Source organism: Oncorhynchus mykiss, chromosome 20 (assembly GCF_013265735.2).
Source record: "Oncorhynchus mykiss isolate Arlee chromosome 20, USDA_OmykA_1.1, whole genome shotgun sequence".
NCBI classification, from domain to species: Eukaryota; Metazoa; Chordata; class Actinopteri; order Salmoniformes; family Salmonidae; genus Oncorhynchus; species Oncorhynchus mykiss.
In genome coordinates, this window is record NC_048584.1 from 21,674,567 (window position 1) to 21,702,005 (window position 27,439).

A 27,439-nucleotide genomic window follows, 5' to 3' on the forward strand; every position below is an offset into this window, starting at 1 on the left:
TGCTAGGAGCACTGTAGTGCTGAGATGGCACAGGACGTGCAAGGCTAGGGAGATGCACAGGAGGCCTGGTGCGTGAGGCTGGCACAGTCTTCACCAGACCCCTCGCACGCACCTCAGGATGAGTATGGAGAGCTGACCCCAGTGCCATTAAATCCCTGACACGCTCCGTCAGGCGAATGTCGTGCCTCATGCACCAAACCAGCAAGTCCCTCATATCACTCTCCTCCAATTTCCCCATTAACTCCTTCACAGTCTCTGCTTCGCTCACCTCCAACACCAGCTCTGGTTCTGAGCTCCTCCTTGGCTCCTCACGATAAACGGGGGGAGTTGGCTCAGGTCTGACTCCTGACTCTGCCACACTCCCCCTGTGCCCCCCCCCCAAGACATTTTTGGGGCTGACTCTCGGGCCTCCATCCGCTCTGCCGTGCTAGTTCCTCATAATGCCGCCTCTCTGCTTTTGCTGCCTCCAGCTCGGCCTTGGGGCGGCAATATTCTCCTGGCTCTGCCCAGGGTCCTTTCCCGTCTAGAATCTCCTCCCAAGTCCATCTCTCCAAGTAGTGCAGCCTCTCCCACTGCTGATTTTGCTGCTGCTGCTGTTGCTCCTCCTGCTGCTGCTGTTGCTCCTCCTGCTGCTGCTTTTGCTGCTGCTGCTGTTGCTCCTCCTGCTGCTGCTGTTGCTCCTCCTGCTGCTGCTTTTGCTGCTGCTGCTGTTGCTCCTGCTGCACCAGTCGCTTCTCCTGCTGCTGCTGTTGCTGCTGCCTCTGTTTACCACGCCGCTTGGTCCTTGGTAGGTGGGTGATTCTGTAACGACGTTCGTCTGTAGGAGGAGAAGCGGACCAAAAAGCAGCGTGGTGGTTATTCATGTTCTTTAATGGAAAACTGAACGATACATGAAATAACTCAAATCTACAAAACAACAAACGGAACGTGAAAACCTATACAGACTATCCTGTGACAACAAACACAGTGACAGGAACAATCACCCACAAACACACAGTGAAACCCAGGCTACCTAAGTATGATTCTCAATCAGACACAACTAATGACACCTGCCTCTGATTGAGAACCATACTAGGCCGAAAACATAGAAATGCCCCAAAACATAGAAAAACAAACATAGACTGCCCACCCAACTCACGCCCTGACCATACTAAATAAATACAAAACAACAGAAATAGAGGTCAGAACGTGACAATTCCATTGTAGATTTTGCTTTATGTTTTGGATCATTGTCTTGTTGGAAGACAAATCTCCGTCCCAGTCTCAGGTCTTTTGTAGACTCCATCAGGTTTTCTTCCAGAATGGTCCTGTATTTGGCTCCATCCATCTTCCCATCAATTTTAACCATCTTCCCTGTCCCTGCTGAAGAAAAGCAGGCCCAAACCATGATGCTGCCACCACCATGTTTGACAGTGGGGATGGTGTGTTCAGCTGTGTTGCTTTTACGCCAAACATAATGTTTTGCATTGTTGCCAAAAAGTTCAATTTTGGTTTCATCTGACCAGAGCACCTTCTTCCACATGTTTGGTGTGTCTCCCAGGTGGCTTGTGGCAAACTTTAAACAACACTTTTTTATGGATGTCTTTAAGAAATGTCTTTCTTCTTGCCACTCTTCCATAAAGGCCAGATTTGTGCAATATACGACTGATTGTTGTCCTATGGACAGAGTCTCCCACCTCAGCTGTAGATCTCTGCAGTTCATCCAGAGTGATCATGGGCCTCTTGGCTGCATCTCTGATCAGTCTTCTCCTTGTATGAGCTGAAAGTTTAGTGGGACGGCCAGGTCTTGGTAGATTTGCAGTGGTCTGATACTCCTTCCATTTCAATATTATCGCTTGCACAGTGCTCCTTGGGATGTTTAAAGCTTGGGAAATCTTTTTGTATCCAAATCCGGCTTTAAACTTCTTCACAACAGTATCTCGGACCTGCCTGGTGTGTTCCTTGTTCTTCATGATGCTCTCTGCGCTTTTAACGGACCTCTGAGACTATCACAGTGCAGGTGCATTTATACGGAGACTTGATTACACACAGGTGGATTGTATTTATCATCATTAGTCATTTAGGTCAACATTGGATCATTCAGAGGTCCTCACTGAACTTCTGGAGAGATTTTGCTGCACTGAAAGTAAAGGGGCTGAATAATTTTGCACGCCCAATTTTTCAGTTTTTGATTTGTTAAAAAAGTTTGAAATATCCAATAAATGTCGTTCCACTTCATGATTGTGTCCCACTTGTTGTTGATTCTTCACAAAAAAATACAGTTTTATATCTTTATGTTTGAAGCCTGAAATGTGGCAAAAGGTCGCAAAGTTCAAGGGGGCCGAATACTTTCGCAAGGCACTGTATACACATGTAGGTTAAAGCAACTACCACGGCTCAGTGACCGATACAGTGGTCAGGTCAGGTGTATTGTATACTCATGTTGCCAGACTCCTTCACTTTGACACTTGAAGATGGATCTTGAGGGAGCTGGATAAGGTCAGGTGTACTAAGGCTACTGCTGTTGTCATGGTGATGAAGGTCAGGTTTACTGAGGCGACTGTTGTTGTCATTGTTTCAGATTGTGATCCTGAAGGAGCTGAAGCACTCGGACGGGAACTTTAACAAGAGACAGAGGATAGAGCTCAACTCGGTGAGTCACCAATTATACAGCAAGTTTGATAATGTCCGGTAGACTACTAAAGGGTCTCAAGTTTGATAATGTCCGGTAGACTACTAAAGGGTCTCAAGTTTGATAATGTCCGGTAGACTACTAAAGGGTCTCAAGTTTGATAATGTCCGGTAGACTACTAAAGGGTCTCAAGTTTGATCATGTCCGGTAGACTACTAAAGGGTCTCAAGTTTGCCTTTTTACATGTGTCCATGTGGTATCTTTGTTTAGTTGTTCATATTTGATTTGATTATAACTCCTATTGCTTATTATATCCAATCTCCCTGATTTACAGCTTCTGCACATTGACTACTACAACCTGACTAAGTTCTATGGCACAGTCAAGTATGATCATGGTGTGTTTGGAGTGTTCGAGTACGGCGAGAGGGGATCTCTAAGGGTGAGAAACACACATGCAAACACGCACGCACGCCCACACACACTTTCCCATTTGAACTTTTAACTTCTTCCTTCCTCAGTGTGTGCTGAATGACAATATTTCATACCCGGAGGAGACCTTCATGGACTGGGAGTTTAAGATCTCTGTAATGTACGACATCGCCAAGGTGAGCTAGCAACAACTCTAGTCTACACTCTGCTGTTGGTTTGTATGAGCTCAGAAAATGCCAACTCAGAGCAATTTACTGTAAGATGCTAAAACCTTAGCCAAGCTAAAACCCTATCCAAGAGTTTTTACCTTGTCAATATTGATATACATTTCCGAAGTGCTTTGATCCATTTGACAACATTGAGTCATTGAAATACAGTAGGCCTTTATTCAAAGACAAAACCTGCTCCCCTTTCTTCATCTCCGCAGGGTATGTCCTACCTCCATTCCAGTGACATCCAGGTCCATGGCCGTCTCAAGTCCACTAACTGTGTGGTGGACAACCGCATGGTGGTCAAGATCACTGGCTTTGGCTGCAACACTATTCTAAACCCAGGCAGAGGTAGGAACTATTACTTCGGTAGGGCTAGACCCCTGAGGTCTGTCTGTCCTAGGATGTCTCTTTCTGTCTTATCCCTGTTCTGCCCCTTGTTTTTTTTAACCTATCCTCCCCTATCCCCTCACTCTCTCTTCCTCTCCATTCTTCCCCTCCCTTTTCTCCCCCATCAGACCTGTGGACAGCTCCAGAGCACCTGCGAAGACAGGGGATCTCCCAGAAGGGAGATGTCTACAGCTTTGCCATCATCGCCCAGGAGATAGTTCTCAGGAGGAAAACCTTTTACACCGAGGCCTACTCCGACCGCACAGGTTAAACACATTCCTATATAACACCTTATATAGAAATTCAGAACAGGATCATTGCATCAGCTTTGCTATACTGTAGTTACCCTTATTTAAAATGTAATCTTTGCCACTTTGAGTGGTCCTGCATTTAATTCTGGGGAAGTGTCGACCCCTCCTGGTCGACTGTAGCATTGTTCAGTTGAGCTCAACATAGTGTAGCGGATTAACAAGACGCTCACACAAGTTGTTCTGTCTTCATCAGAGAAAATGGCCAGAGTGCAGTACCCTATCAAAATAACCTATTTCAGACCTGATCTGAATTTTGAGACTGCAGGAGAAAAAGAACTGGAGGTAAGATTGGCATTTGCTTGTGTGTTTGTCTCTGTTTGTGTGCAACAGAGAGAAAGAGAGAGACAGAGATAGGGGGGGATTACAGTACAGAGAAAGACAGATATGGAGATAGAGAGTCTGTAATCCACTTTGGCTTGTACATTTATTTTATTCTGAATGCCCACAGGTGTACATGCTGATAAAGATCTGCTGGGATGAGGACCCAGAGCGAAGGCCTGACTTTAAGAAGATAGAGAGCTCACTGGGGAAGATCTTCAGGTACCAGCTACCTACTTTTATCTCTCTTTTATTGGATAGAGCTAAACACTTTATCAGAAAGGTGAAGAATACATTTACAAAGATGGTAAAATGTCTCTGTAACATGACAATAAATAGAGATATAAGTAAGACCAACATGGTTATGGTTTGCAGTGCTTCTAAATAACTAACATGTAGTTGCTGTAAAGCTGCACCCATCTCTTTCATTTAAGATACATTTGAGAAATCCCTCACAACTTGTTGTGTGTGTATATGTGTGTGTGACTGATCCTGTTTTCCATAGTAACCTGCACAACCAGGCTAATGAGAGTTACATGGACAACCTGATCCGTCGTCTACAGATGTACTCCCGGAACCTGGAGCACCTGGTGGAGGAGAGGACAACTCTGTACAAGGCTGAGAGAGACAGGGCCGACTGCCTCAACTTCATGCTGCTGCCTCGGTCAGTCGACAAACAACAACAAAAAGTAACAGATACCCGAACACAGTTCCATGTTCTTGTTTTATAAAGTGCAGTGTTTCGGCCAGGTCTTTGTCAGACTGCACGACCAGAGAACCACTTTAAGACCAGCAAATGACCTCTCTCTCTCTCCTCTCTCCAGTCCTGTGGTGCGTTCTCTGAAGGAGACAGGCATCGTGGAGCCGGAGCTGTTTGAGGAGGTGACGGTGTACTTCAGCGACATCGTGGGCTTTACCACCCTGTGCCAGTACAGCACCCCCATGGAAGTGGTGGACATGCTCAACGACATCTACAAGGGCTTCGACAGCATCCTCGACCACCACGACGTATACAAGGTTAGGGTTGAGGTTAGGGTTGAGGTTAGGGTTAAGGTTGTGGTTGATGCTATGCTTACTGTATACGAAAACGTTTAGTTCAATAGCAGATGTATAGCTTCTATATCTTCCTTCTTGTCCTGTGTCAGGTGGAGACGATAGGTGATGCGTACATGGTCGCGTCGGGGTTGCCTCGGCGGAACGGGAACAGGCACGCGGTGGACATCTCCCGCATGGCCTTGGACATTCTGGCATTTATGGGGACCTTCCAGCTCAGACATCTGCCGGGACTACCTGTGTGGATCCGCATTGGGATGCACTCAGGTATCCGTAGCTCCCCAAGTCCTATCCTGAATTCATAACACGTCCTTCTCTCTCCTCGTACATATCATCAATACAAAACCTCCTTCGTCTCTGCTCTTTCCTGTAACATCCCTCACTCTCTCTCCTCCCTCTGTCTGTCATCAATACCCCCCTTAAGTCTCACTACTTGTTCCCTAGGCCCCTGTGCAGCAGGAGTGGTGGGGATAAAGATGCCCAGATACTGCCTGTTTGGAGACACAGTCAACACTGCCTCTAGCATGGAGTCAACGGGACATCGTAAGCAGGCAAACAGGAACACTGGAAATATCCACACCAAATCTACACAAACATTTCATGTTCACATCAGCTGTCATGGCAGGTGAGTAAAATACAACTCTGTCTCTCTCCGCCCAGCCCTGAGAATCCACGTCAGTCAGCCCACCATCAGCATCCTACAGAGGACAGACTGCAAGTTTGAGTACGAGAAGAGAGGGGAGACTTTTCTCAAGGTATGGACATGGCACATGCCGCTTTGCACTTTGTCATGATAGAATCATACAGATTTTTTTTGATGCCATTTGAACTATTTAGTACTCTTATCTACTGTGTTGAATATCATATAATATTGTGTGTGTGTATATATATATCCCAGGGTAAAGGCACAGAGTTGACCTACTGGTTGACAGGTGAAACAGGAGAGGACTACAACCTGCCAACGCCACCGACAGCGTGAGTTAACCTGCTGCTAATTTATATGCTCCCCTATAACTTAGTCACGAGAATGTACATCACTAGAGCTACACGTCATCTTTAGACCTATCTATATTATTAACTTATACATTCATGTCTTTCTTCCATTTTGTAGGGTAAACAGATATCATTAGAGCTACATACAGTGCCTTGCGAAAGTATTCGGCCCCCTTGAACTTTGCGACCTTTTGCCACATTTCAGGCTTCAAACATAAAGATATAAAACTGTATTTTTTTGTGAAGAATCAACAACAAGTGGGACACAATCATGAAGTGGAACGACATTTATTGGATATTTCAAACTTTTTTAACAAATCAAAAACTGAAAAATTGGGCGTGCAAAATTATTCAGCCCCCTTAAGTTAATACTTTGTAGCGCCACCTTTTGCTGCGATTACAGCTGTAAGTCGCTTGGGGTATGTCTCTATCAGTTTTGCACACCGAGAGACTGACATTTTTTCCCATTCCTCCTTGCAAAACAGCTCGAGCTCAGTGAGGTTGGATGGAGAGCATTTGTAAACAGCAGTTTTCAGTTCTTTCCACAGATTCTCGATTGGATTCAGGTCTGGACTTTGACTTGGCCATTCTAACACCTGGATATGTTTATTTTTGAACCATTCCATTGTAGATTTTGCTTTATGTTTTGGATCATTGTCTTGTTGGAAGACAAATCTCCGTCCCAGTCTCAGGTCTTTTGCAGACTCCATCAGGTTTTCTTCCAGAATGGTCCTGTATTTGGCTCCATCCATCTTCCCATCAATTTTAACCATCTTCCCTGTCCCTGCTGAAGAAAAGCAGGCCCAAACCATGATGATGCCACCACCATGTTTGACAGTGGGGATGGTGTGTTCAGGGTGATGAGCTGTGTTGCTTATACGCCAAACATAACGTCTTGCATTGTTGCCAAAAAGTTCAATTTTGGTTTCATCTGACCAGAGCACCTTCTTCCACATGTTTGGTGTGTCTCCCAGGTGGCTTGTGGCAAACTTTAAACAACACTTTTTTTGGATATCTTTAAGAAATGGCTTTCTTCTTGCCACTCTTCCATAAAGGCCAGATTTGTGCAATATACGACTGATTGTTGTCCTATGGACAGAGTCTCCCACCTCAACTGTAGATCTCTGCAGTTCATCCAGAGTGATCATGGGCCTCTTGGCTGCATCTCTGATCAGTCTTCTCCTTGTATGAGTTGAAAGTTTAGAGGGACGGCCAGGTCTTGGTAGATTTGCAGTGGTCTGATACTCCTTCCATTTCAATATTATCGCTTGCACAGTGCTCCTTGGGATGTTTAAAGCTTGGGAAATCTTTTTGTATCCAAATCCGGCTTTAAACTTCTTCACAACAGTATCTCGGACCTGCCTGGTGTGTTCCTTGTTCTTCATGATGCTCTCTGCGCTTTTAACGGACCTCTGAGACTATCACAGTGCAGGTGCATTTATACGGAGACTTGATTACACACAGGTGGATTGTATTTATCATCATTAGTCATTTAGGTCAACATTGGATCATTCAGAGATCCTCACTGAACTTCTGGAGAGAGTTTACTGCACTGAAAGTAAAGGGGCTGAATAATTTTGCACGCCCAATTTTTCAGTTTTTGATTTGTTAAAAAAGTTTGAAATATCCAATAAATGTCATTCCACTTCATGACTGTGTCCCACTTGTTGTTGATTCTTCACAAAAAAATACAGTTTTATATCTTTATGTTTGAAGCCTGAAATGTGGCAAAAGGTCGCAAAGTTCAAGGGGGCCGAATACTTTCGCAAGGCACTGTATCTACAATGCATTCGGAAAGTATTCAGACCCCTTTCCTTTTTCCACATTTTGTTACGTTACAGCCTTATTCAAAAATGTATTAAATTATTTGTTTCCCTTACCAATCTACACACAATACCCGATAATGACAAAGCAAAAACAGCAAATGTATTAAAAATTAAAAACAGAAATACCATATTTACAAAAGTATTCCGACCCTTTGCTATGAGACTCGAAATTGAGCTCAGGTGCATCTTGTTTCCCTTGAGCATTCTTGAGATGTTTCTACAACTTGATTTGAGTCCACCTGTGGTAAATTCAATTGATTGGATATGATTGGGAAAGGCACACACCTGTCTATTTAAAGGTCCCACAGTTGACAGTGCATGTCAGAGCAAAAACTAAGCCACGAGGTCGAAGGAATTGCCTGTAGAGCTCTGAGACAGGATTGTGTCAAGGCACAGATCTGGGGTAGAGTACCAAAACATTTCTGCAGCATTGAAGTTCTCCAAGAACACAGTGGCCTCCATCATTCTTAAATGGAAGAAGTTCCTATAAGTTCCTGTAGCTGGCCACCCGGCCATACTGAGCAATCGGGGGGAAAGGGTCTTGGTCAGGGAAATGACCAAGAACCAGATGGTCACTCTGACAGCGCTCCAGAGTTCCTCCGTGGAGATGGGAGAACATTCCAGAAGGACAGCCATCTCTGCAGCACTCCACAAATCAGGCCTTTATGGTAGAGTGGCCAGACAGAAGCCACTTCTCAGTAAAAGGCACATGACAGCCCGCTTGGAGTTTGCATAAAGGCACCTAAAGTCTCTCAGACCATGAGAAACAAGATTCTCTGTTCTGATGAAACTAAGACTGAATTCTTTGGCCTGAATGTCAAGTGTCACGTCTGGAGGAAACCTGGCACCATCCCTACGGTGAAGAATGGTGGTGGCAGCATCATGCTGTGTTTTTCAGAGGCACAGACTGTAAGACTAGTCAGGATCAAGGGAAAGATAAACAGAGCAAAGTACAAAGAGATCTTCCAACAGGACATCGACCGTAAGCACACAGCCAAGACAATGCTGGAGGGGCTTCAGGAAAAGTCTCTGAATGTCCTTGAGTGGTCCAGCCAGAGCCTAGACTTGAACCTGAACATCTCTGGAGAGACCTGAAAATAGATGTGCAGCGACACTCCCCATCCAACCTGACAGAGCTTGAGAGGATCTGCAGAGAAGAATGGGAGAAACTCTCCAAATACAGGTGTGCCAAGCTTGTAGCGTCATACAGAATAAGACTCAAGGCTGTAATTGCTGCCAAAGGGGCTTCAACAAAGTACTGGGTAAAGGGTCTGAATACTTACGTAAATGTAATATTTCAGTTTTTATTTTTAATAAATGTGCAAAAAAACTGTTTTTGCTTTGTCATTATGGGGTATTGTGTGTAGATTGACGAGGGGGAAAAACGATTTAATCCATTAAGTACATTTTTGGGGAAAAAGTCAAGGGGTCTGAATACTTTCCGAATGCACTGTATGTAGATCTATATAATTAACTCCTATGTCCTTGTCCTTCCCTGCAGGGAGAACTGCCAGCGTCTGCAGCAGGACCTGGCCCAGATGATCCAGGAGTGTCTTGAGAACCGCTCGCTGGGGTCAGAGGTCATGGAGAAGAGGAATACCCTGTCCACGAGGCAGAGGAGGGTGGGGAGGGACGGAGGGGAGCAGGGGGGAGAGGAGGAGGATAACGATGACCAGCCAGAGTACCTCCATCTGGCTACGGTCAACAACTTCAGTACTTTATTGTAGTTATTTTGACAAGGAGAAATAGGGTTATGCTGTTTTTTTGTCTATTGATGTGAAAGTTTTCTCCAAACTTTTGCATCAATCATTCTTGGTTGTTAATTGAAGATTTCTCTGAAAACTAAAGTCACATGCAGATCTTGAGTTATAATTCTGGCCTTTTGCAGGAACCACAAAGCTGTAGAACAACTAAGCACTGTACTGATATACTGGAAACCTTCCCTTCCACAACCTCAGCACTAGAAATGCTGAGAAAAAGAATACTGACCTTAGGTAGGATAGCAAAAAGTACTTACTTTTTTTGTACCTTTTAAGTGTTAAATAATTGTGTTGTCTACAATCAAATATGACAATTATTAACCCTCATACATTTCTTCCTTTTAACTCATTGCAATATATGGGGAGCATTGTTGTGATAATATTTCATCCTGAAAATTAAAATAATGTATGGTTTAAAAACAAATGACATTGAAACTGTATTTATTTATGTGATTATATTTGACAGTTGTTGGAATCATTCCTGTACAGCATGTTTCATTGAGCCTGTTACAGTATATTGAGGCATTACAATTCCGATGTCACTGATGTCTGAGAAGTTATGGGGGTGTATCTGTGTACATTGAAGCTTTAGTTAAAGGGGGTAGGAAGGAAGTTCTCACTCTCGCTGATTTTCTACAGTGAATTATAAATGACTATGCACAATTGTCTAACACATATTTACATTGTTTAGATTCTTTTTTTAAAAACAAGAATATAGCATGACTGCTATTACTGTTATACCCATAAAAAACATCTGTATAAAGATAATGTATTGTAAAGCAAATCAACCCTGGCTATTGTAACAGCATTAGATGCCCAATAAAAAAAAATCACTTCTGATCTATTGTCCGGGAACAAGTTAATGAGATTAACTACAGTGAAACCCATATACAGTACCAGACAAAAGTTGGGACAAACCTAACTTACTCGTTCAAGGGTTTATCTTTATTTATACTATGTTCTACATTGTAGAATAATAGTGAAGACATTATAACTATGAAATAACACATATGGAATCATGTAGTAACCAAAAACATGTTAAACAAATCAAAATATATTTTATATTCGAGATTCTTCAAAGTAGCCACCCTTTGCCTTGATGACAGCTTTGCACACTCTTGGCATTCTCTCAACCAACTTCATGAATTAGTCACCTGGAACGCATTTCAATTGACAGGTTTACCTTGTTAAAACTATCCTTCTTAATGCGTTTGAGCCAATCAGTTGTGTTGTGACAAGGTAGGGGGGGTATACAGAAGATAGACCTATTTGGTAAAAGAACAGCTCAAATAAGCAAAGAGAAACGACAGTCCATCATTACTTTAAGACATGAAGGTCAGTCAATGCAGAACACTTCCCAAAAACCTTTAAGCGCTATGATGAAACTGGCTCTCATGAGGACCGTCATAGGAAAGGAAGACCCAGAGTTACCTCTGCTGTAGACGATAAGTTCATTAGAGTTACCAGCATCTGAAATTGCAGCCCAAATAAATGCTTCACAGAGTTCAAGTAACAGACACATCTCAACATCAACTGTTCAGACGAGACTGTGTGAATCCGGCCTTTATGGTGGAATTTCTGGAAACCACTACCAAAGAACACCAATAAGAAGAAGTTGCTTGGGCCAAGAAACATGAACAATGGACATTAGAATGGTGGAAATATGTATTTTGGTCTGATGAGTCCAAATTTGAGATCTTTGGTTTCAACTGCCGTGTCTTTGTGAGACGCAGAGTCGGTGAACTGATGATCTCCGCACGTGTGGTTCCCATGGTGAAGCAGGTTTGATGGTGCGGGGGTGCTTTGCTGGTGACACAGTCAGTGATTTAATTAGAATTCAAGCCACACTTAATAACCAGCATGGCTACCACAGCATTCTGCAGAAGATACACCATCCCATCTGGTTTGAGCTTAATGGGACTATCATTTGTTTTTCAACAGGACAATAACCCAACACACCTCCATACTGTGTAAGGACTATTTGACCAAGAAGAAGAGTGATGGAGTGCTGCCTCAGATGACCTGGCCTCCACAATCACTCAAACCTCAACCCAATTGAGATGGTTTGGGATGAGTTGGACCGCAGAGTGAACTCCTTCAAGACTGTTGGAAAAGCTTTCCAGGTGAAGCTGATTGAGAGAATGCCAAGAGTGTGCAAAGCTGTCATCAAGGCAAAGGGTGGCTACTTTGAAGAATCTGAAATATATTTTGATTTGTTTAACAGTTTTTTGGTTATTACATGATTCCATATGTATGTTATTTCATAGTTTTGATGTCTTCACTATTATTCCACAATGTTGAAAATAGTAAAAAATAAAGAAAAAACCTTGAATGAGTAGGTGTCCAAACTTTTGACTGGTACTGTATACATACACGTATATATATATAAATAGATCAAATCTGTCATGCTCATGGATGAGTAGAACTTTTTTTTTTTTTTAAACATGCTGAGGAATACCAGGTTTTCAGCTCAAGTTCTGATGTCTTGGAAAAGCACAAACAGTTTGAGCTAAGGCTACAAACTAGAGTAGTCTCATGAAGGGGGACATCTTCTGATGCAAAACCACCAAAACATGAGGTCAATGCCAGCCACATGGCTAGACATAGAATACATTTTTTTAAACAATGACACTTAAAAACAGGAGAAATACAAGATAAGCTTGGTTGTAAACAATATTTTACAGCAGTAATCATGATTCTGAAAAAAACATGCAATTAACATGATTAACATTATCATGAAAATAAATAACCGAAACACATGTACAAAAGAAATGTAGTATAGTCATTTTGCAGTCCGTTGACCGACTCAAACTAATTTTCCCAGAGACTTTGTACATGCCTATATTGTGTTGTTTTTGCTTGAAATCAAGGCACCCAAGCCTCGCGGTTAGAGAGGTAGCCTAGCAATTCGGGAGGCGAGCCAGCAACTTGAAGTGTGTCTGACGGTAAAAATCTTGTGCGAAGTGAGCTGGCAACATGAGGGTTGCTGGTATCAAATCCTAGATGCCACTGCCTGCCTTTGAGCAAGGCACTTAACCCCCCACAACAACAGCACACAGTTTGGAAGTGCCAACACACTGCTCTAAAAAAACCTGTATATGTATGCTTTGGATGAGTTGGGTCAAAAGCAGATGTCAAATTTTGGTTGGACCTTATGTGCAATTTACCAATTAAGTGATCTCAATCCATATGCTATGCTCTTTTTTTGATGACCAAAGCCAAACATTATATTCACAATGCACATGCACAAAAACGCAATATTGCCTCCATGAAAGCTTTTAACTGAAATCAACTCAAATGGTGATCTGTGGGTATGTTGACATGCAGAGACTAGAATGAGTATATTTGCAGTATTTGAAGGTTGCAGAGACAGGCTGTCTCTACTGACAGTGACAATATTGGGCTCCAGGGGCTCGGAGGTGATAATGGCCAGTGCCAAAACCTTCTAATTCAGTTGCAACAATTTTCTGTTCTAAGTGCATGATGCATTTGACAAGGTCTTATCTTATCTCCTTTCTACTCATTTACAGTGAAATACATACAAAAAAATTAAATTCTTTAACAATATTTGTGCCATAGTCCTAGCTAAAAGTGTAATGACAACATCCTGGCCTCGAGGTGCAAGGGCCTGTCATTACAACATGAGCAGAGAACAGGGATGCATCCAAAATGGCACCCTATTCCATATATAGTGCAGTACTCTTGACCAGAGTAGTGCACTATGTAGGGAATAAGGTGCCACTTCAGACGCAGACCTCTTTCAGCACCTTTCTCTTCTTTATCCTGCCAGTGCCTAGAGTGACACTGGAGCCAGTCCAGGGCGACAGGCTGAGAGCTCTGCTCTGCTGAGCATGCACATGCCTCAGGGAACACACATGTCCCGACAGGAAGCACTGCTATGGGTATGAGTGAGTGAGTGAGTGAGTGAGTGAGTGAGTGAGTGAGTGAGTGAGTGAGTGAGTGAGTGAGTGAGATGAGTGAGTGAGTGAGTGAGTGAGTGAGTGAGTGAGTGAGTGAAAGATGTGTGTGTGTATGTGTGTGGACGTGTTTAACTATATGAGCATGCACATGCCTCAGGGAACACACATGTCCCTACAGGAAGCACTGCTATGGGTATGAGTGAGTGAGTGAGTGAGTGAGTGAGTGAGTGAGTGAGATGAGTGAGTGAGTGAGTGAGTGAGTGAGTGAGTGAGTGAGTGAGTGAGTGAGTGAGTGAGTGAAAGATGTGTGTGTGTATGTGTGTGGACGTGTTTAACTATACTTAAGGTTAGGAAAAATAGGATTTTGAATGGGACTGAATTGTGTGTCCGAAGAAAGTTAATTATACAAGACTGTGTGTGTGCGCGTGTCTGTGAGAGAGCGTAAGGGAGTGAGTGTAAGGGGGAAGAGTTTTTTTGTGGTGCTGACTGTGGCCAGTTAGTTAACATCTGTCTGTCTTTCTGTGTGAGTCTCACTGTCAATCTCTACTGCAGCAGAGCAGTATCAGAGACAGGACATTGCCACATCACTGGCTCAGGCCCAGGTCTCACTACTGTATATCAAGCATCAGACAAGTCAGAACTACTGCAAACAACAACAATTTACTTATGAGTCAGATTCCACATATTTCATTCCATTTTTCACATTTGGATGAGCACATTGATTTGCAGTGCTTTTAATCATTGTCTTTGGTCAAATCTATTTTACTAAGATTCACTAACTTCCATGGCTTAAGTGATTGGAACTAAAATACATAAAAAAATGATAATAACGTTTATTTTATTTTTATTTTTACATATCTCTACACACTTTGAAATGTTGGTGTTTCGCTGCTGGTGAGAGGGACACTTCGATAATCTTTGAAAATAATGTTTGAGCACTTCTGGGTTTTTTTCTCCAGAAGCAACAACAATGATAAAACATATGTCAACAAACACAAAATGAAATGTCAAGCTAAAACAGTACAATTCTCTCTAGTACATCCGGGATCCATGGATCTGAAAAAGCTGAAAGACAAGCACAGACAGGAGAAACATCAGAGGATGCCATCTTTGAAGACAGATTCTCAGTGTTGTATTTCAGAGTTGATCGGTTACATGCTCATGTTACATGTTCACATCTCATACTGTGTATCCGCTTTGATTGGGTGACATGTGAAACAATCTAAACACATACAGTAAATGTATGTTATGTTTGATGCTGATGGTGACGATGGGGACAGAATGATAAAGTAATAGTGTTTGTGACATCCAGGACTCCCTTCGTTGTGAATGGAAAAACAACAACATAAGCTTGTATTGTTTCTTTGACACTTCTCGTCACTTGATTAATTGGTGTTTGGATGAACATAAACGTCGCAGCCCCACTGTGCAGTTCTGCCAAAATGTCCCCTTTACACATGTACAAGTAAGATTGTGTGTGTTTGTGTCTTTTTTTCATGTAAAATGTAAAACACACTAATACTACCACTACACAAAATGTCAGGGCTATTCCATGTCATTGCATTGGTAATGAGAGACGTTTAGGTGTCGGGTTGGATCAATGGCAGCACAGCAGCGTCAGCTCATCATTAGTCTGGGAAATCCCAGATCTAGGGCATTGTTAATGTGGGAGGCAACCCGCCTGCCTAGTGAGACTAACTCATCATCAGACCAGCTGGGTTACGCTGCTGAACAGATCATTTTCCAGGCAGGACACAATGTCCCCAGAGCAAATCGAACACTCTGGCATCACACATGGTATTTCAAACAAATAGTAGTTCACTTTTTAAGATGGGGAGCAAAAGTGCAAGGCCTACTTTTTTCTCTCTACATATTTGTAAATCAAAAAAACTTTAATAAAAGTTAGTCTCTCCTTGGCCTTTGAATACTGTATGGAGTTTGAGGCAAGGCAATGTAATGCTGTGGAACAGCCCTGGACCCTTTTGATCACACAGTCTACTACTGCTACTACCCACTACCAGCCAACAACACTAGCATGGATCCTCACCCATTCACGTCTTTGGAACACTGACACAAGACTGTCATTCCCTTATCCACTCATTCGGGGTGGTATTTCTCTCTCTTCCCTCCACCTCATCCTGCGCTCCTTTCTCCTGCTGCACCTCTGAAGCCTTCACTCCAATAAAAGGACGGAGAATAAAAAAAACGAGACAGAACGACAACAAAAAAGAATGAACAGATTGAGTATCTGGGAGAGGGAGAGAGATTGAGAGTGAAAGAGAAAGAGAGAGCGAGAGAGAGGGAGGTGTGGATGATGGAGTGAATGTGAATGCGCTTGTGAATGACATTTGAGAGTTGTGTGTGTGACATTCAGTGTTTGAGTGGAAAATGCCAACACTAAGATCAAAGGATACTCAGATCATCTTGGATGAAGAGAAATGTCACATGGAGACACTCTGTGACAGATCCGTATCCTGCTACTTCAGACCTTTGTGGAAGTGAATGGTGGTGATATGTGAATGGTGTGTGGTGTACGATGTATGAGTATATCCCTAAGACACATCTGCCCATGTACCTGTGTGTGTGTGTGTGTGTGTGTGTATATGTTTCCTGTGTGTCAGTCTCACCTTGGTCTTGTGGCTCTGTTCGGTGCCCAGGCCTGAGCCAGGTGTGTGTAGCTCCTTGGACACCACACACAGAAACTCTGCCTGGTCCTCTGTCCCATAGCTATACGACGAACCAATGTTTACCATCTATTAGAGACAGAGAGAAAAAGAGAGATGGAGCAACAAAAAAAAAGAGAAAGAAAGTTGGACAGAGAAAGAGAGGTGGCCCGTATCACAGCAGGTAAAGTCATGGATGCTCATGCAGGGAGGAGGGACAGAGGGTAAGGACAGCCTAGCAGCACTACATGTCTGCTACAACTCTACTGTGGGCAGTGAGACTGAACTGTACACCCTGAAGCACTGACGGCAATGTTTAGCATTACAGTACTACTCAAAACACTTTACTGAACTGGCAATGTGCCAACATATGGTAGCTTCCAATGGAGCTTCCTTGGCTCTGCTTCCTTTTTGCATCTCCTTTCCCTTATGATCACTGGTCTGTGTCTGTTTAGATCAGTCTTCTTCTGAGCGGAAGGAAATGTGAAAAGGAGGCCGTTTTTGTGAGCAGATTGGGACTGGGCCTTGGTCTCGGATTTGTCTGATTGGTCTGACTCTGAGGCTCTGATTGGCTAACAGAGAGCAGGAAAGGGGTTGATTGGTTGGGAGTGTGGTAGAGCAGAGCAGCAGCGTGAGTCCAACCCACAGTCCAGAGCAGTCCGGTGCGGGGCTTTCTGCAGGTGCGCACGCTGACCTGCTCAAACTTCCAGCCGTCTGACATGGTGGAAACCATCTGGGTCAGCTCCTCCTCCTGGCACTGCAGCACCCGGTACACATGTTTAGGAGGCACCTGCTGATGGACGGAGAGAGAGAGAAGAGTGTGGAGAGAGAGAAATGTAAACACTGCAGCACCCGGTACACATGTTTAGGAGGCACATGCTGATGGACAGAGAGAGAGAGGGTGTAAAAGGAGGAGAAGGAGGAGGAGGAAGATAGGGAGGGAATGTACAGATATAGGTAGGTGGGAAAGGTGTATGGATGTAGAATGAGAGAGAGAGAGAGAGAGAGAGAGAGAGAGAGAGAGAGAGAGGGGGGGGGGGGGGGTCTAGGAAGGGAGAGAACGAGACAGAAGAGAAAACAGAGTGACCAATAGTTGTACAAGGTGAGATGTTTGTAAGGAAAGGAAAGTAAAGGCATTTATTAGCAGAGAGAAAGAGGATTGGGAGAGCAAGAGGTTAGCAAGAGGTAGTGATGTTTGGAAGATGAATGATAGTGAGAGTGAGCGTTAGGGTTGGGTGCTATCACCATACTGGAACATATGATATTACCTAAATATAATATTTCATATTTTATTTTTGTGTACGCATCTAGGAGGGGATTGAAAGGCTGCTGTAACTAAGAGTCTTGATTTTGACATCTAGCCACTAGCCAAATGCATAGCTGGTGCCCTGAGCTTGATATAATTGATTTGACACATTTTACATTTCTTATAGTTATAAGCAGTGATGTAGCACGCACCCCCACAGCCCACAGTGTGTGTGTGCATGAGCGTGTGTCTAGCCGAAGGGTAGAGACGGAGGGTACAGTAAAGTGTATAATACAGAGAGAGTAGGAGGAAGATTGAAAGTTACATAACAGAAATCATAGACATGATGGGTGAAATATACTGAAAAATAACTTTCAAATACAGAAAGAGTGAAACACATGGCTGAACAGTCTTTCTGCTTGGCACATGCACAAGTCTGTTTTTGTTTTAGCAGACCTGTAGCCATCTTGTATTGTGTAAATCCCTGTATCTTATCTACTGTGTGTGTGTGTGTGTGTGTGTGTGTGTGTGTGTGTGTGTGTGTGTGTGTGTGTGTGTGTGTGTGTGTGTGTGTGTGTGTGTGTGTGTGTGTGTGTGTGTGTGTATTTTTCCTACCTTATCAGGACCACAATGTCCTGACAAGTCACCAGAAAGTCTTGACAAGGTAGGAAAAAAAGAACAATCATGGCGTTTCTCATGCCCTGAATTAGGATTAATAAGAAAAAAAATGTACTCCCCAAAAAGTCCAGAACATTCACAAAAACAAAGCTGAGTGTGTGTGTGTGTTTGACCTGTGTGACTTTACAGTCTCGCTCCAGGATCCTCTCCTTGATCAGTTTTATCAGAGGAGTGATGTTGTAGAACTCAGCCTCCTCTAACACACCTGGGACAGAGCACAACACACACACACACACACACACACACACACACACACACGGTCAATCAAAGTGTTATTACATTCTTATTAACAATCTTACTATACATTATAATAGCATCATAACGCAATATCTAATACCAAATGTAATCTAGTACCTTCTTCAGCCAGCTCCTTGTTGTAGACCAGTTTGCCGTGTCGCAGGTAGTTAAGGATGGGGCCGAAGTAGGTGGGGTCTCTGTCTATCACATAGGCCCCTGTCTCGTCCTACAACAGAGGAAGGGAGAGAACAACCATAAGAATTAATAAAGGTATTAATATGAGATCAATATTAAGTGCTATTCTATTGTGCAATTCTATTGTATTGGGTTTTGGTCGAGATCTATGTTTGGAAACCCACTTGCGATCACTTGTTTCAAACTAACAGCAAAAGTCCTCTTTTCAGAGTGATAAGAGTGGCACTATTAGAGCCTAGTGGTTCTATATTACAGATAGTGCGAAAGAGATTCAGAGAGTGTGGTGGGGGGGGGATAGAGATAAGGAGAGAGAGAGGGGATATACACAGAGGGACTGAGAGTGAAGAGAGAGAGAAAGATATGGAGAGATGGGGAGAGAAAGATTGAGAGAGAGCCTGTTACATTCACATGGCGTGGCCCTTTCTTAGCTGACGGCATGCCAGTGCCTTTACAGCATCTCCATAAAGCTCTCCCTGCACGCCAATTACTAAACCAGCCCCAGGCACCCATTTTCAAACACAGAGATGCAGAGACTCTAGACAGAGAGAGGGAGGTAGAGAGAGATGAGAAAGAGGAGGAGAGAGAGGCCAAGGAGTTCAGAAAGAGGAAATTGGGAGAGAGGGATTCAGGAACACAAACAAGTGGCAGAGTGGAGCGAGCTAGATAAGAGAGGAGAAGAAAGACAGAAGTAGCTGATTAAGGAGCAGATGGAGAGCGGGATGGAGAAGAGGGGAGGGATGGAGAGGCTGTGGTAAGAGGGCACAGCTCTGAATCTGAATTGAAGAAGTGCTGCAAAATAATAGGAATGGAGGGAAAGGAATGAGAGCCTGCAGATCAGACAGACAGCGAGAGGGAGAGAGAGAGAGTGTGAATGAGACGGGCAGAGGGATGGAGAGGCTGTGGTAAGAGGGCACAGCTCTGAATCTGAATCGAAGAAGTGCTACAAAATAATAGGAATGGAGGGAAAGGAATGAGAGCCTGCAGATTAGAGCGAGAGCGAGAAGGCAGAGGGATGGAGGGTATGTGAGGCACTCAGCTGAATGAAGAAGGGACTGGGGAGACAGGCAGAGAAGAATCGATTGGAGATGAGAGCTGGCAGACACTGGATAGAGGAGGACTCAGACAGGGGGAGGGAGAGAGAGACAGAGAAACAGAAAGAGAGAGATACAGAGGACAGACAAGGGCACAGGGAGAGTTGCTGGGGGAAAGGGGGCTAGACAGAGGCAGAGAGACAAACAAACCCAGAGCAACTACAGTTGAGGACAGACAGACACCTCCTCATTGACAGTATGTATGATGACGACACCTGTGTGAGGCTTCCAGAATATCTAGGTACCCTCGCTATGAATGATAAACACATGCACTCAGGCATGAACGCACACACTGAGGGCGAAGATGAAAAATTGGCTATATCTGTGATCTCCTGTGATCCTGGCCTGTCTGTTCAGCCACACTGCCGCCAGTCAGCCCGTTAAAAAAAATTCCACGGAAGATTCAATCCTCATCTGGTGTGTTAATGATTTACCCAAGGAACTACACAGTGTGCCTAGCCTAGTCTCTATGGGGGCCTCACTGGGTCCCACAGGAAATATCTGTTAGGCAAACAGAGGTGTTATTTGTCTCAGCACAGAAATAGAGACAGACACAGACACACATACAATCTTTACTTCCTCTCCTGGTGTGAAAACACTGGCTGAGACCAAACTGAACCAGTCTAATGCTAGCCTGGTCAGGTAATTTCCATCTAAAAGGACCCATGTGTACCAACATGTGAAGTTCATAGGAGAATATCAAATTGATTGTCTAATAAAAGCGAAGAGTATTTTATTTATTTATTAAGGCATATATACATTTGTCAACTATTTTCCATCCTAAAAATTAAGAACACACATTGATTTCTGGTCAAACAGATGGAAAAGTCTTGGAAAAGATCCGACAGAAAATGTCTTAAAGGGCATCAGAAATGCATCAAAACACAATAATGTTGAAGTAAAGACTAATATCAAAACATATTTAGTTTTGCCTTCTGAAACTTTAAGAAACACTGCCTTGAAATTCCTTTACCAAAAACCCACCTATCTTTCAGATATTTTCACATTTATTTTCCGCATGAAGAGGGAGGATAATTAAAGTCTGTGTTTTTTTTGTGTGTTTTACATTTTTTGTTACCCCCTTTTCTCCTTTACTTTGTACTATCTTGTCTCATCGCTACAACTCCCGTACGAGCACCTGTACCTGGCGACCTGGTTAGCCCGCCACAGGAGTCGCTAGTGCGCGATGAGACAAGGATATGCCTACCCGCCAAACCCTCCCTGACCCGGACGACGCTAGCTCAATTGTGCGTCGCCCCATGGACCTCCCTGTCGCGGCCGGTTTTCCAATGTCATGTCATTGGTGACACCCCATTTTTTCTGCAGACATTGTTGAAATCTCAGCAGATATTTAACCGTTTTTGGAAAACCTGGACACAAAAAACTGAAGGAGATTTTTACCCGAAATTCTGTTACCAAACTTTGCATTTGCACAGTTCTTTCAGTAAATGTGTTTTTTTGTAAAAATGTTCTGTGTAAATTGTTAAAAAGTAGTCTTGTGTATAGAGTTGTAGGGTTTGTTAAACTTTGAAATCAAGTGTTTTAGTGAACTGCCTTTATCATGTATGACAACATAAACGATAAAGTTGGCTGAAGCGCATACAGATCTGCAACTGTGCTACTTCAGTGCTGGGTCTATTTTGGATTGGAGGTCAAATAGTACACACAAGAGCACATAACACCAGCCTCTAACATTGTAAAGTCCTAATCACTCTGCCAACAACAGTGCTGCATATTGCGCAGAAATATGCAGATCCCTTGACTTTTTCCACATTTTCTTGTGTTACATCCGGAATTTAAAATGGATTAAATTTAGAGTTATTTGTCACTGGCCTACACACTATACCCCATAATGTCAAAGTAGAATTATCTCAATCCAAATGGTTACTAATTAGTTAAATGAAAAGCTGATATGTCTTGAGTCAACCATTATTCAGACCCTTTGTTATGGCAAGCCTCAATATATTCAAGAGTAAAAATGTACTTAACAAGTCACATAATCAGTTGCATAGACTCACTCTGTGTGCAATAATAATGTTTTACATGATTTTTGAATGACTGTGTCATCTCTGTACCCCACACATACAATTATCTGTAAGGTCCCTCAGTCGAGCAGTGCATTTCAAACACAGATTTAACCACAAAGACAAGGGAGGTTTTCCAATGCCTAGCAAAGAAGGGCACCTATTGGTAGATGGGTCAAAATAAAAAAGCAGACATTAAATATCTCTTTGAGCATGGTGGTTATTCTTTACACTTTAGATGGTGTATCAATACACCCAGGCACTACAAAGATACAGGCATTCTTCCTAACTCAGTTGCTGGAGAGGAAGGAAACCGCTCAGGGATTTGGCTAATGGTGACTTTAAAACAGTTAAGAGAGTATAATGGCTGTGATAGTAGAAAAACTGAGCATGGATTAACCACATTGTAGTTACTCCACAATACTAACTTAATTGAAAGAGTGAAAAGAAGGAAGCCTGTACAGAATAAAAATATTCCATAACATGCACCCTGTTTGCAACAAGGCACTAAAGAAATACTGCAAAAAATGGCCAAATCTACAATGGAGTTGTTTACCAAGAAGACTGTGAATGTTCCAGAGTGGCTGCGTTACAGTTTTTACTTAAATCTACTTGAAAATCTATGGCAATTATCAACTAGGGCTGACCCCAATGAGTCGACTGGTCATTGTTTGGTTGATAGGCTGTTGGTCGACCAATCATTTTTAGTAGAGCAGTATTAAATACACATTTGTGCCCATCTCAGTGAACTAATACATTGCTGAGGTCTAGACTAAAAGCCAATATACGCTTGATCGGAAAATATGGTCGGTGGCTCCAAATGGAGTGTGGACCTTTGTACCGCATCGGCCATGTGCCTCCTAAATATTGTAACAATGTGGAGGGCTCCATATAGCTCCGCATTGATTGGTTGACGGTAGGTGGGGGCGGTACATCCTGTATAAACCCAAACTCACTTCCTTGACAACTTCCTTCACAACAGCTCTACACTGCTCCACGAAGCGCAAGAAGTATGAATCCCCTGACATCTGCACAGGCTATTACTGTAAATGCTGCATGGCCAATGGATTGACCATGTAGTGCCCAGATGTACAATGCACTTCTCTCTCCAGAATGCGCTCTCTCCCCACCAATTGGGCACATTCATTGTTTTATAACTTAATTATGAGAATTGTTTGTGTTTGATTGTTAGTGTATATCAATTCCCCATTACATACTGTATATCACCAGTAGAACAGGACACACACCCGATTACGCTTAGAAGTAGGTCTAGAGGCTACCTGGCCAGCGCGCCAATGTAGGCCGAAAGAACAGACAACTTTCGGTAGACTATGATCAACAACCAATTTGACAGAGCTTGAAAAATGTGAAAAGAAAAATGGGAATGTTGCACAATCCATGTGTGGAAAGCTATTAGAGACTAACCCAAAAAGACTCACAGCTGTAATCGCTGCCAAAGGTGCTTGTACAAAGTATTGACTCAGGCATGTGAATACTTATGTAAATGAGATATTTCTATATTACATTTTGATACATGTGAAACATTTCTAAAAACATGTTTTCACTTTGTCACTATGGGGTATTGTGTGTAGATGGGTGAAAAAAGATATATATTCTGATTTCAGGCCGTAACACAACAAAATGTGGAATAAGTCAAGGGTTATGAATAGTTTCTGAAGGCACTGTATGTAGTACTTTAAAGTATTTTTACTGACTGGACTACACACACAACTTTTTTTTCCAAAATAAAATATTTGTGAAATAGGCAAGACTTTCCTTTCTTTTTCGGCACCAGACCTGCCTAATTTGAACTTTAACTTAACAGACTAAATTACACATCCTGTAAACATCTGACTCCAGAGTGATTTGTTCTTGAAATTTGTAGTTTTCAGATTTAGATATGATCATTTTTCACAAAATAGTTTGAGAAGAAAAATGTATTTAATCGACATCCATGTAATCGGCGCCCGGGGAGCAAAATCAAATCAATTCAAACTTTATATGTCACATGCTCCGAAAATAACATGTGTAGAGCTGACTGTGAAAATAACATGTGTAGAGCTTACCGTGAAAATAACATGTGTAGAGCTTACCGTGAAAATAACATGTGTAGAGCTGACCGTGAAAATAACGTGTGTAGAGTTTACCGTGAAAATAACATGTGTAGAGCTTACCGTGAAAATAACATGTGTAGAGCTGACCGTGAAAATAACATGTGTAGAGCTGACCGTGAAAATAACATGTGTAGAGCTGACCGTGAAAATAACATGTGTAGAGCTGACCGTGAAAATAACATGTGTAGAGCTTACCGTGAAAATAACATGTGTAGAGCTTACCGTGAAAATAACATGTGTAGAGCTGACCGTGACATGCTTACTTACAAGCCCTTAACCAAGAGCGCAGTTCAAGAAGAGTTAAGAAAATATTTACCAAATAAACTAAAGTAAAAAATGATAAAAAGTAACACAATAAAATACCAATAACGGGGCTATATACACGGGGTACTGGTAAATGTGTGGGGGTACAGGTTAGTCTAGGTCATTGCTAAATGTAGGTAGGGTGAAGTGACTATGCATAGATAATAAACAGCAGGTAGCAGCAGTGTTAAAAAACAAATGGGGGGAGGGGTGGGGGGTCAATGTAAATAATCCAGTGTTCAGCAGTCTTATGGCTTGGGGGTAGAAACGGTTGTTGTGGTGGTTAACTGCCTTGCTCAACGGCAGAACGGCATATTTCTTCACCTTACCGACTCAGGGATTACGAACAAGCAAACTTTCGGTTACTGTCCCAACTCCCTAACCGCTGTATCTTATCACTACCCAGGTTATCAAGATGAGTTTGGGCTTGTGTTGGAATCTGCAGTGACAGAGGGTGGAGGGAGAGGCTTCACAACAATCCTGAACTGTGATAACGGAGAACCTGTAACTACAGCATACATGCTGGTTTCAGCTGGAGTACTGTGAACAGAGCCAGAAGGAGAGCAGGAGGAGTGAAAGAGGATCAGGAGGAGGAGAGGCGGACAAAAGGAGAATATAATGAGAGAAAGAAGAGCAGGAGGGGGACAGGAAGGGACAGGAGGATGGGAGTGGAAGTCAGGGCAGGGGTGACAGCAGGCACCAGGGATGTATTTTGGGACAGAGAGGGGGGGCAAACCTGTAGGTGCCAGACAGACAATAATCTTATTAAAATAGTAATACACAGTTGGTGTGTGTGTGTCTTTGTGTGTGTGTTCTAAACACTGCGGCAACCCACTGCAGCGGATAACAATAGAGCTCCTGTGAAGATAGAATCACCTGGGTAACAGAAAAATAAAAACACAGCTAGTGGACTAGTACTTGTTCTTCTCTTTCTTCTGTGGATGTAATGTTGGACTTGGGTACTCTGTATTCCTGAGGACTCTATGGGGCCTTTCATCATAAGCCAGGTTACAAGAAGGGACTAACAGTAAATTAGTGGGGAGAAAAAGAAGTGGACTGCTAGTACTGTTTTAGAAACAGTTAATTAAGAGGCAATGACATGAAAGTAGCCTGAGAGGAATAAGATGACTCAAGTGTGAGAAGAGAATGAAGAGAAAGAGGAGAGAAAGGAGAGAGGGACCATAAAAGGCGTGAGAGATAACAGAGGAGAGGAGGGAGTGTTTAGATGGGGTTTGACTAGAGGCATAGAGAGGGAGAGACAGACAGAGAGAGAGAGAGAGAAAGAGGAGGAATGAAGGTCACACACAAAGATGATGCGACTTATCTATTCACTGTGGCCAGTGGTGCAGGAGGACAGAGACAGATGTGCGCACACACACACACACACACACACACACACACACACACACAGAGGGCAAAGATTAAAAATGAGCTACTCTGTCTCTCTATTGCCTGTCATCCTGGCCTCTCTGTTCAGCCGCACTGCCTCCGGTCAGGAAAAGTCAACCCTCATCTGGTGTGTTCATGATTTACTCGGAATTTGCACAAGGAACTACACGGTGTGCCGAGCCTAGTGCCAGGTCCCTTAGTAGGTCCCACAGGGAAACAGAGGTGTTATTTACCTCAACAGAGACAGTCGCACATACAATCTCTTTACTTATTCTATGGAAAGAGAGAAAAAGACAGAGGGAGAGAAAGACAGAGAGGGAGAGAAAGAGAGAGTCGGAACGAGACTAATGGACACTAGGGCATTAAAGAAGGTCACACAAAGATGATGCACCTTATCTACTCACCGTAACCAGTGATGCAGGAGGGAAAATCAATTTTAGCAGCCTACTATAGGGCTATGTTTGAAGCCAAGGGACAATACTATCTGTGATCACACATACAGAAAGACAGACACTGAAATAAATCCTATTATAGGCTTACTTCATTAGTGATGTACTGTATTTCACGAACAGATCAGTCACATATTGCCAACCTATCTATAGATATTTGTCTACCCCACCACTCTCCTCCCCCTCTGTGCTGCCAGCATAAACACTCTGCACAGGTCTGAATTCGGCAGCCAGTGCACATCCATCTGACTCACTGGGTATTGGGTAGAGCCATATCTGGTGGTGGGTAGGCGTACCACAGAGCCATATCTACTGGTACCATTCAAATGTAATTGATTCGTCTATCTATCCATCCATCCATCCATCCATCCATCCATCCATCCATCCATCCATCCATCCATTCAATTAATTAATTCCATCAAGTGATCATGAGAGTTCGATGAACATCTTGCCTTATCGCTCTTCTCTGATATGTTATCTTGATCGAAGCCAAGCGCTTGATCAACTCGCCTTACCGTGTCCGAATGTAAGTCCTGGTGTTGACAGAGCCGATAGAGAAAGGACGTTTGTTCTTTGAGTAGGGTATGTCGCGTTGTGAGGAATACTGTGCCGCCGACGTTCAACCGGACCCATTTCCCGTTATTTCCCACTGTAGGGTTGACTCCAGAGCCGTTCCCGATGCTATGAGTTCCTGTCCCGCTCGATGCGGTAGCGCTCGAAGTGGCCGTGGTCGTATTCTCGCTTCCCTCGCTATCTTTGTTATTATTGTTGTTGTTGTTATTATTGTTATTGTAGCCATGAGGTGTCGGTAACGAACCGACTTCTGATTCAGCCTGCGGCACAGATTTCCTTTTATCCTCCGTTGCCATTAGGAAATAGCAATTGATGCAAGCAACGTTAAAAAGCAATAGCTTGCGTACCAACTGCCGTTTCAGCTTCTTCTCCCTTTCAACAACGCCTGTTCCCTCTCTACCACAACCGCGGTAGACTCGAGCTCCGCCTATCTTCCCCCAGTTGAGCAACCGGAGCGTCATGTCCAAGCTGTTGCCGTGCACCGAGAACTGTGGATCTTGTAGTTCCAAAATCTTGCCTAAAGAAAATAATGTCAAAATAAAATGAAAATTGTATGATAGCCTAATATTATTCAATAACTATCTGAGCCAAGACTGCAATTATTTTCAACTGCATTGTTGTGTAAATTGTGGGGAATGAGAAACATACCATTTGTAA

At 43.1% G+C, this 27,439-nt stretch overlaps 2 protein-coding genes across 9 annotated transcripts in view; one reads left to right on the forward strand and one right to left on the reverse strand.

Moving 5' to 3' along the window:
* Positions 1-10,787, forward strand: part of si:ch73-139e5.4 (heat-stable enterotoxin receptor) — a 28,419-nt gene extending 17,632 nt beyond the window's left edge. The window contains exons 14-27 of the mRNA XM_021575987.2: positions 2,561-2,632; positions 2,946-3,050; positions 3,130-3,216; positions 3,468-3,600; positions 3,768-3,905; positions 4,144-4,232; positions 4,399-4,490; positions 4,774-4,932; positions 5,093-5,285; positions 5,414-5,588; positions 5,766-5,864; positions 5,982-6,076; positions 6,220-6,296; positions 9,642-10,787. Coding sequence (XP_021431662.1) covers positions 2,561-2,632; positions 2,946-3,050; positions 3,130-3,216; positions 3,468-3,600; positions 3,768-3,905; positions 4,144-4,232; positions 4,399-4,490; positions 4,774-4,932; positions 5,093-5,285; positions 5,414-5,588; positions 5,766-5,864; positions 5,982-6,076; positions 6,220-6,296; positions 9,642-9,867 — 1,740 coding nt within the window. The 3' untranslated portion in view covers positions 9,868-10,787. The remainder of the gene's footprint in view (positions 1-2,560; positions 2,633-2,945; positions 3,051-3,129; positions 3,217-3,467; positions 3,601-3,767; positions 3,906-4,143; positions 4,233-4,398; positions 4,491-4,773; positions 4,933-5,092; positions 5,286-5,413; positions 5,589-5,765; positions 5,865-5,981; positions 6,077-6,219; positions 6,297-9,641) is intronic.
* Positions 10,788-12,177: 1,390 nt separating this feature from the next.
* On the reverse strand, positions 12,178-27,197 carry LOC110499092 (BTB/POZ domain-containing protein KCTD5). 8 transcript variants are annotated; one of them, XM_036955965.1, is made up of 7 exons: positions 26,725-27,197; positions 18,762-18,870; positions 18,521-18,612; positions 17,130-17,273; positions 16,448-16,573; positions 15,868-15,991; positions 14,634-14,885 (listed from the first exon to the last, which is right to left on the reverse strand). In XM_036955965.1, the coding sequence occupies exons 1-6, from the start codon at positions 27,076-27,078 to the stop codon at positions 15,902-15,904; spliced, it is 915 nt and encodes a 304-aa protein (XP_036811860.1). In that variant the 5' UTR covers positions 27,079-27,197; the 3' UTR covers positions 14,634-14,885; positions 15,868-15,901. The 8 variants fall into 8 exon arrangements, with proteins under 8 accessions (XP_036811864.1, XP_036811865.1, XP_036811863.1 ...); XM_036955964.1 differs by having other exon boundaries at positions 17,130-17,276; XM_036955967.1 differs by having other exon boundaries at positions 17,178-17,273; positions 26,725-27,196.
* Between the last annotated feature and the right edge of the window lie 242 nt (positions 27,198-27,439).

Excerpts from the sequence above, each read along its gene's own strand:
- LOC110499092 (XM_036955964.1), bottom strand. The coding sequence starts at position 27,078 with ATGGCAACGGAGGATAAAAGGAAATCTGTGCCGCAGGCTGAATCAGAA. Across the intron at positions 18,871-26,724 it reads AGGACTTACATTCGGACACG|GACGAGACAGGGGCCTATGT; the intron begins GTAAGGCGAGTT and ends CCTCTGTTGTAG. Across the intron at positions 18,613-18,761 it reads CAAGGAGCTGGCTGAAGAAG|GTGTGTTAGAGGAGGCTGAG; the intron begins GTACTAGATTAC and ends GCTCTGTCCCAG.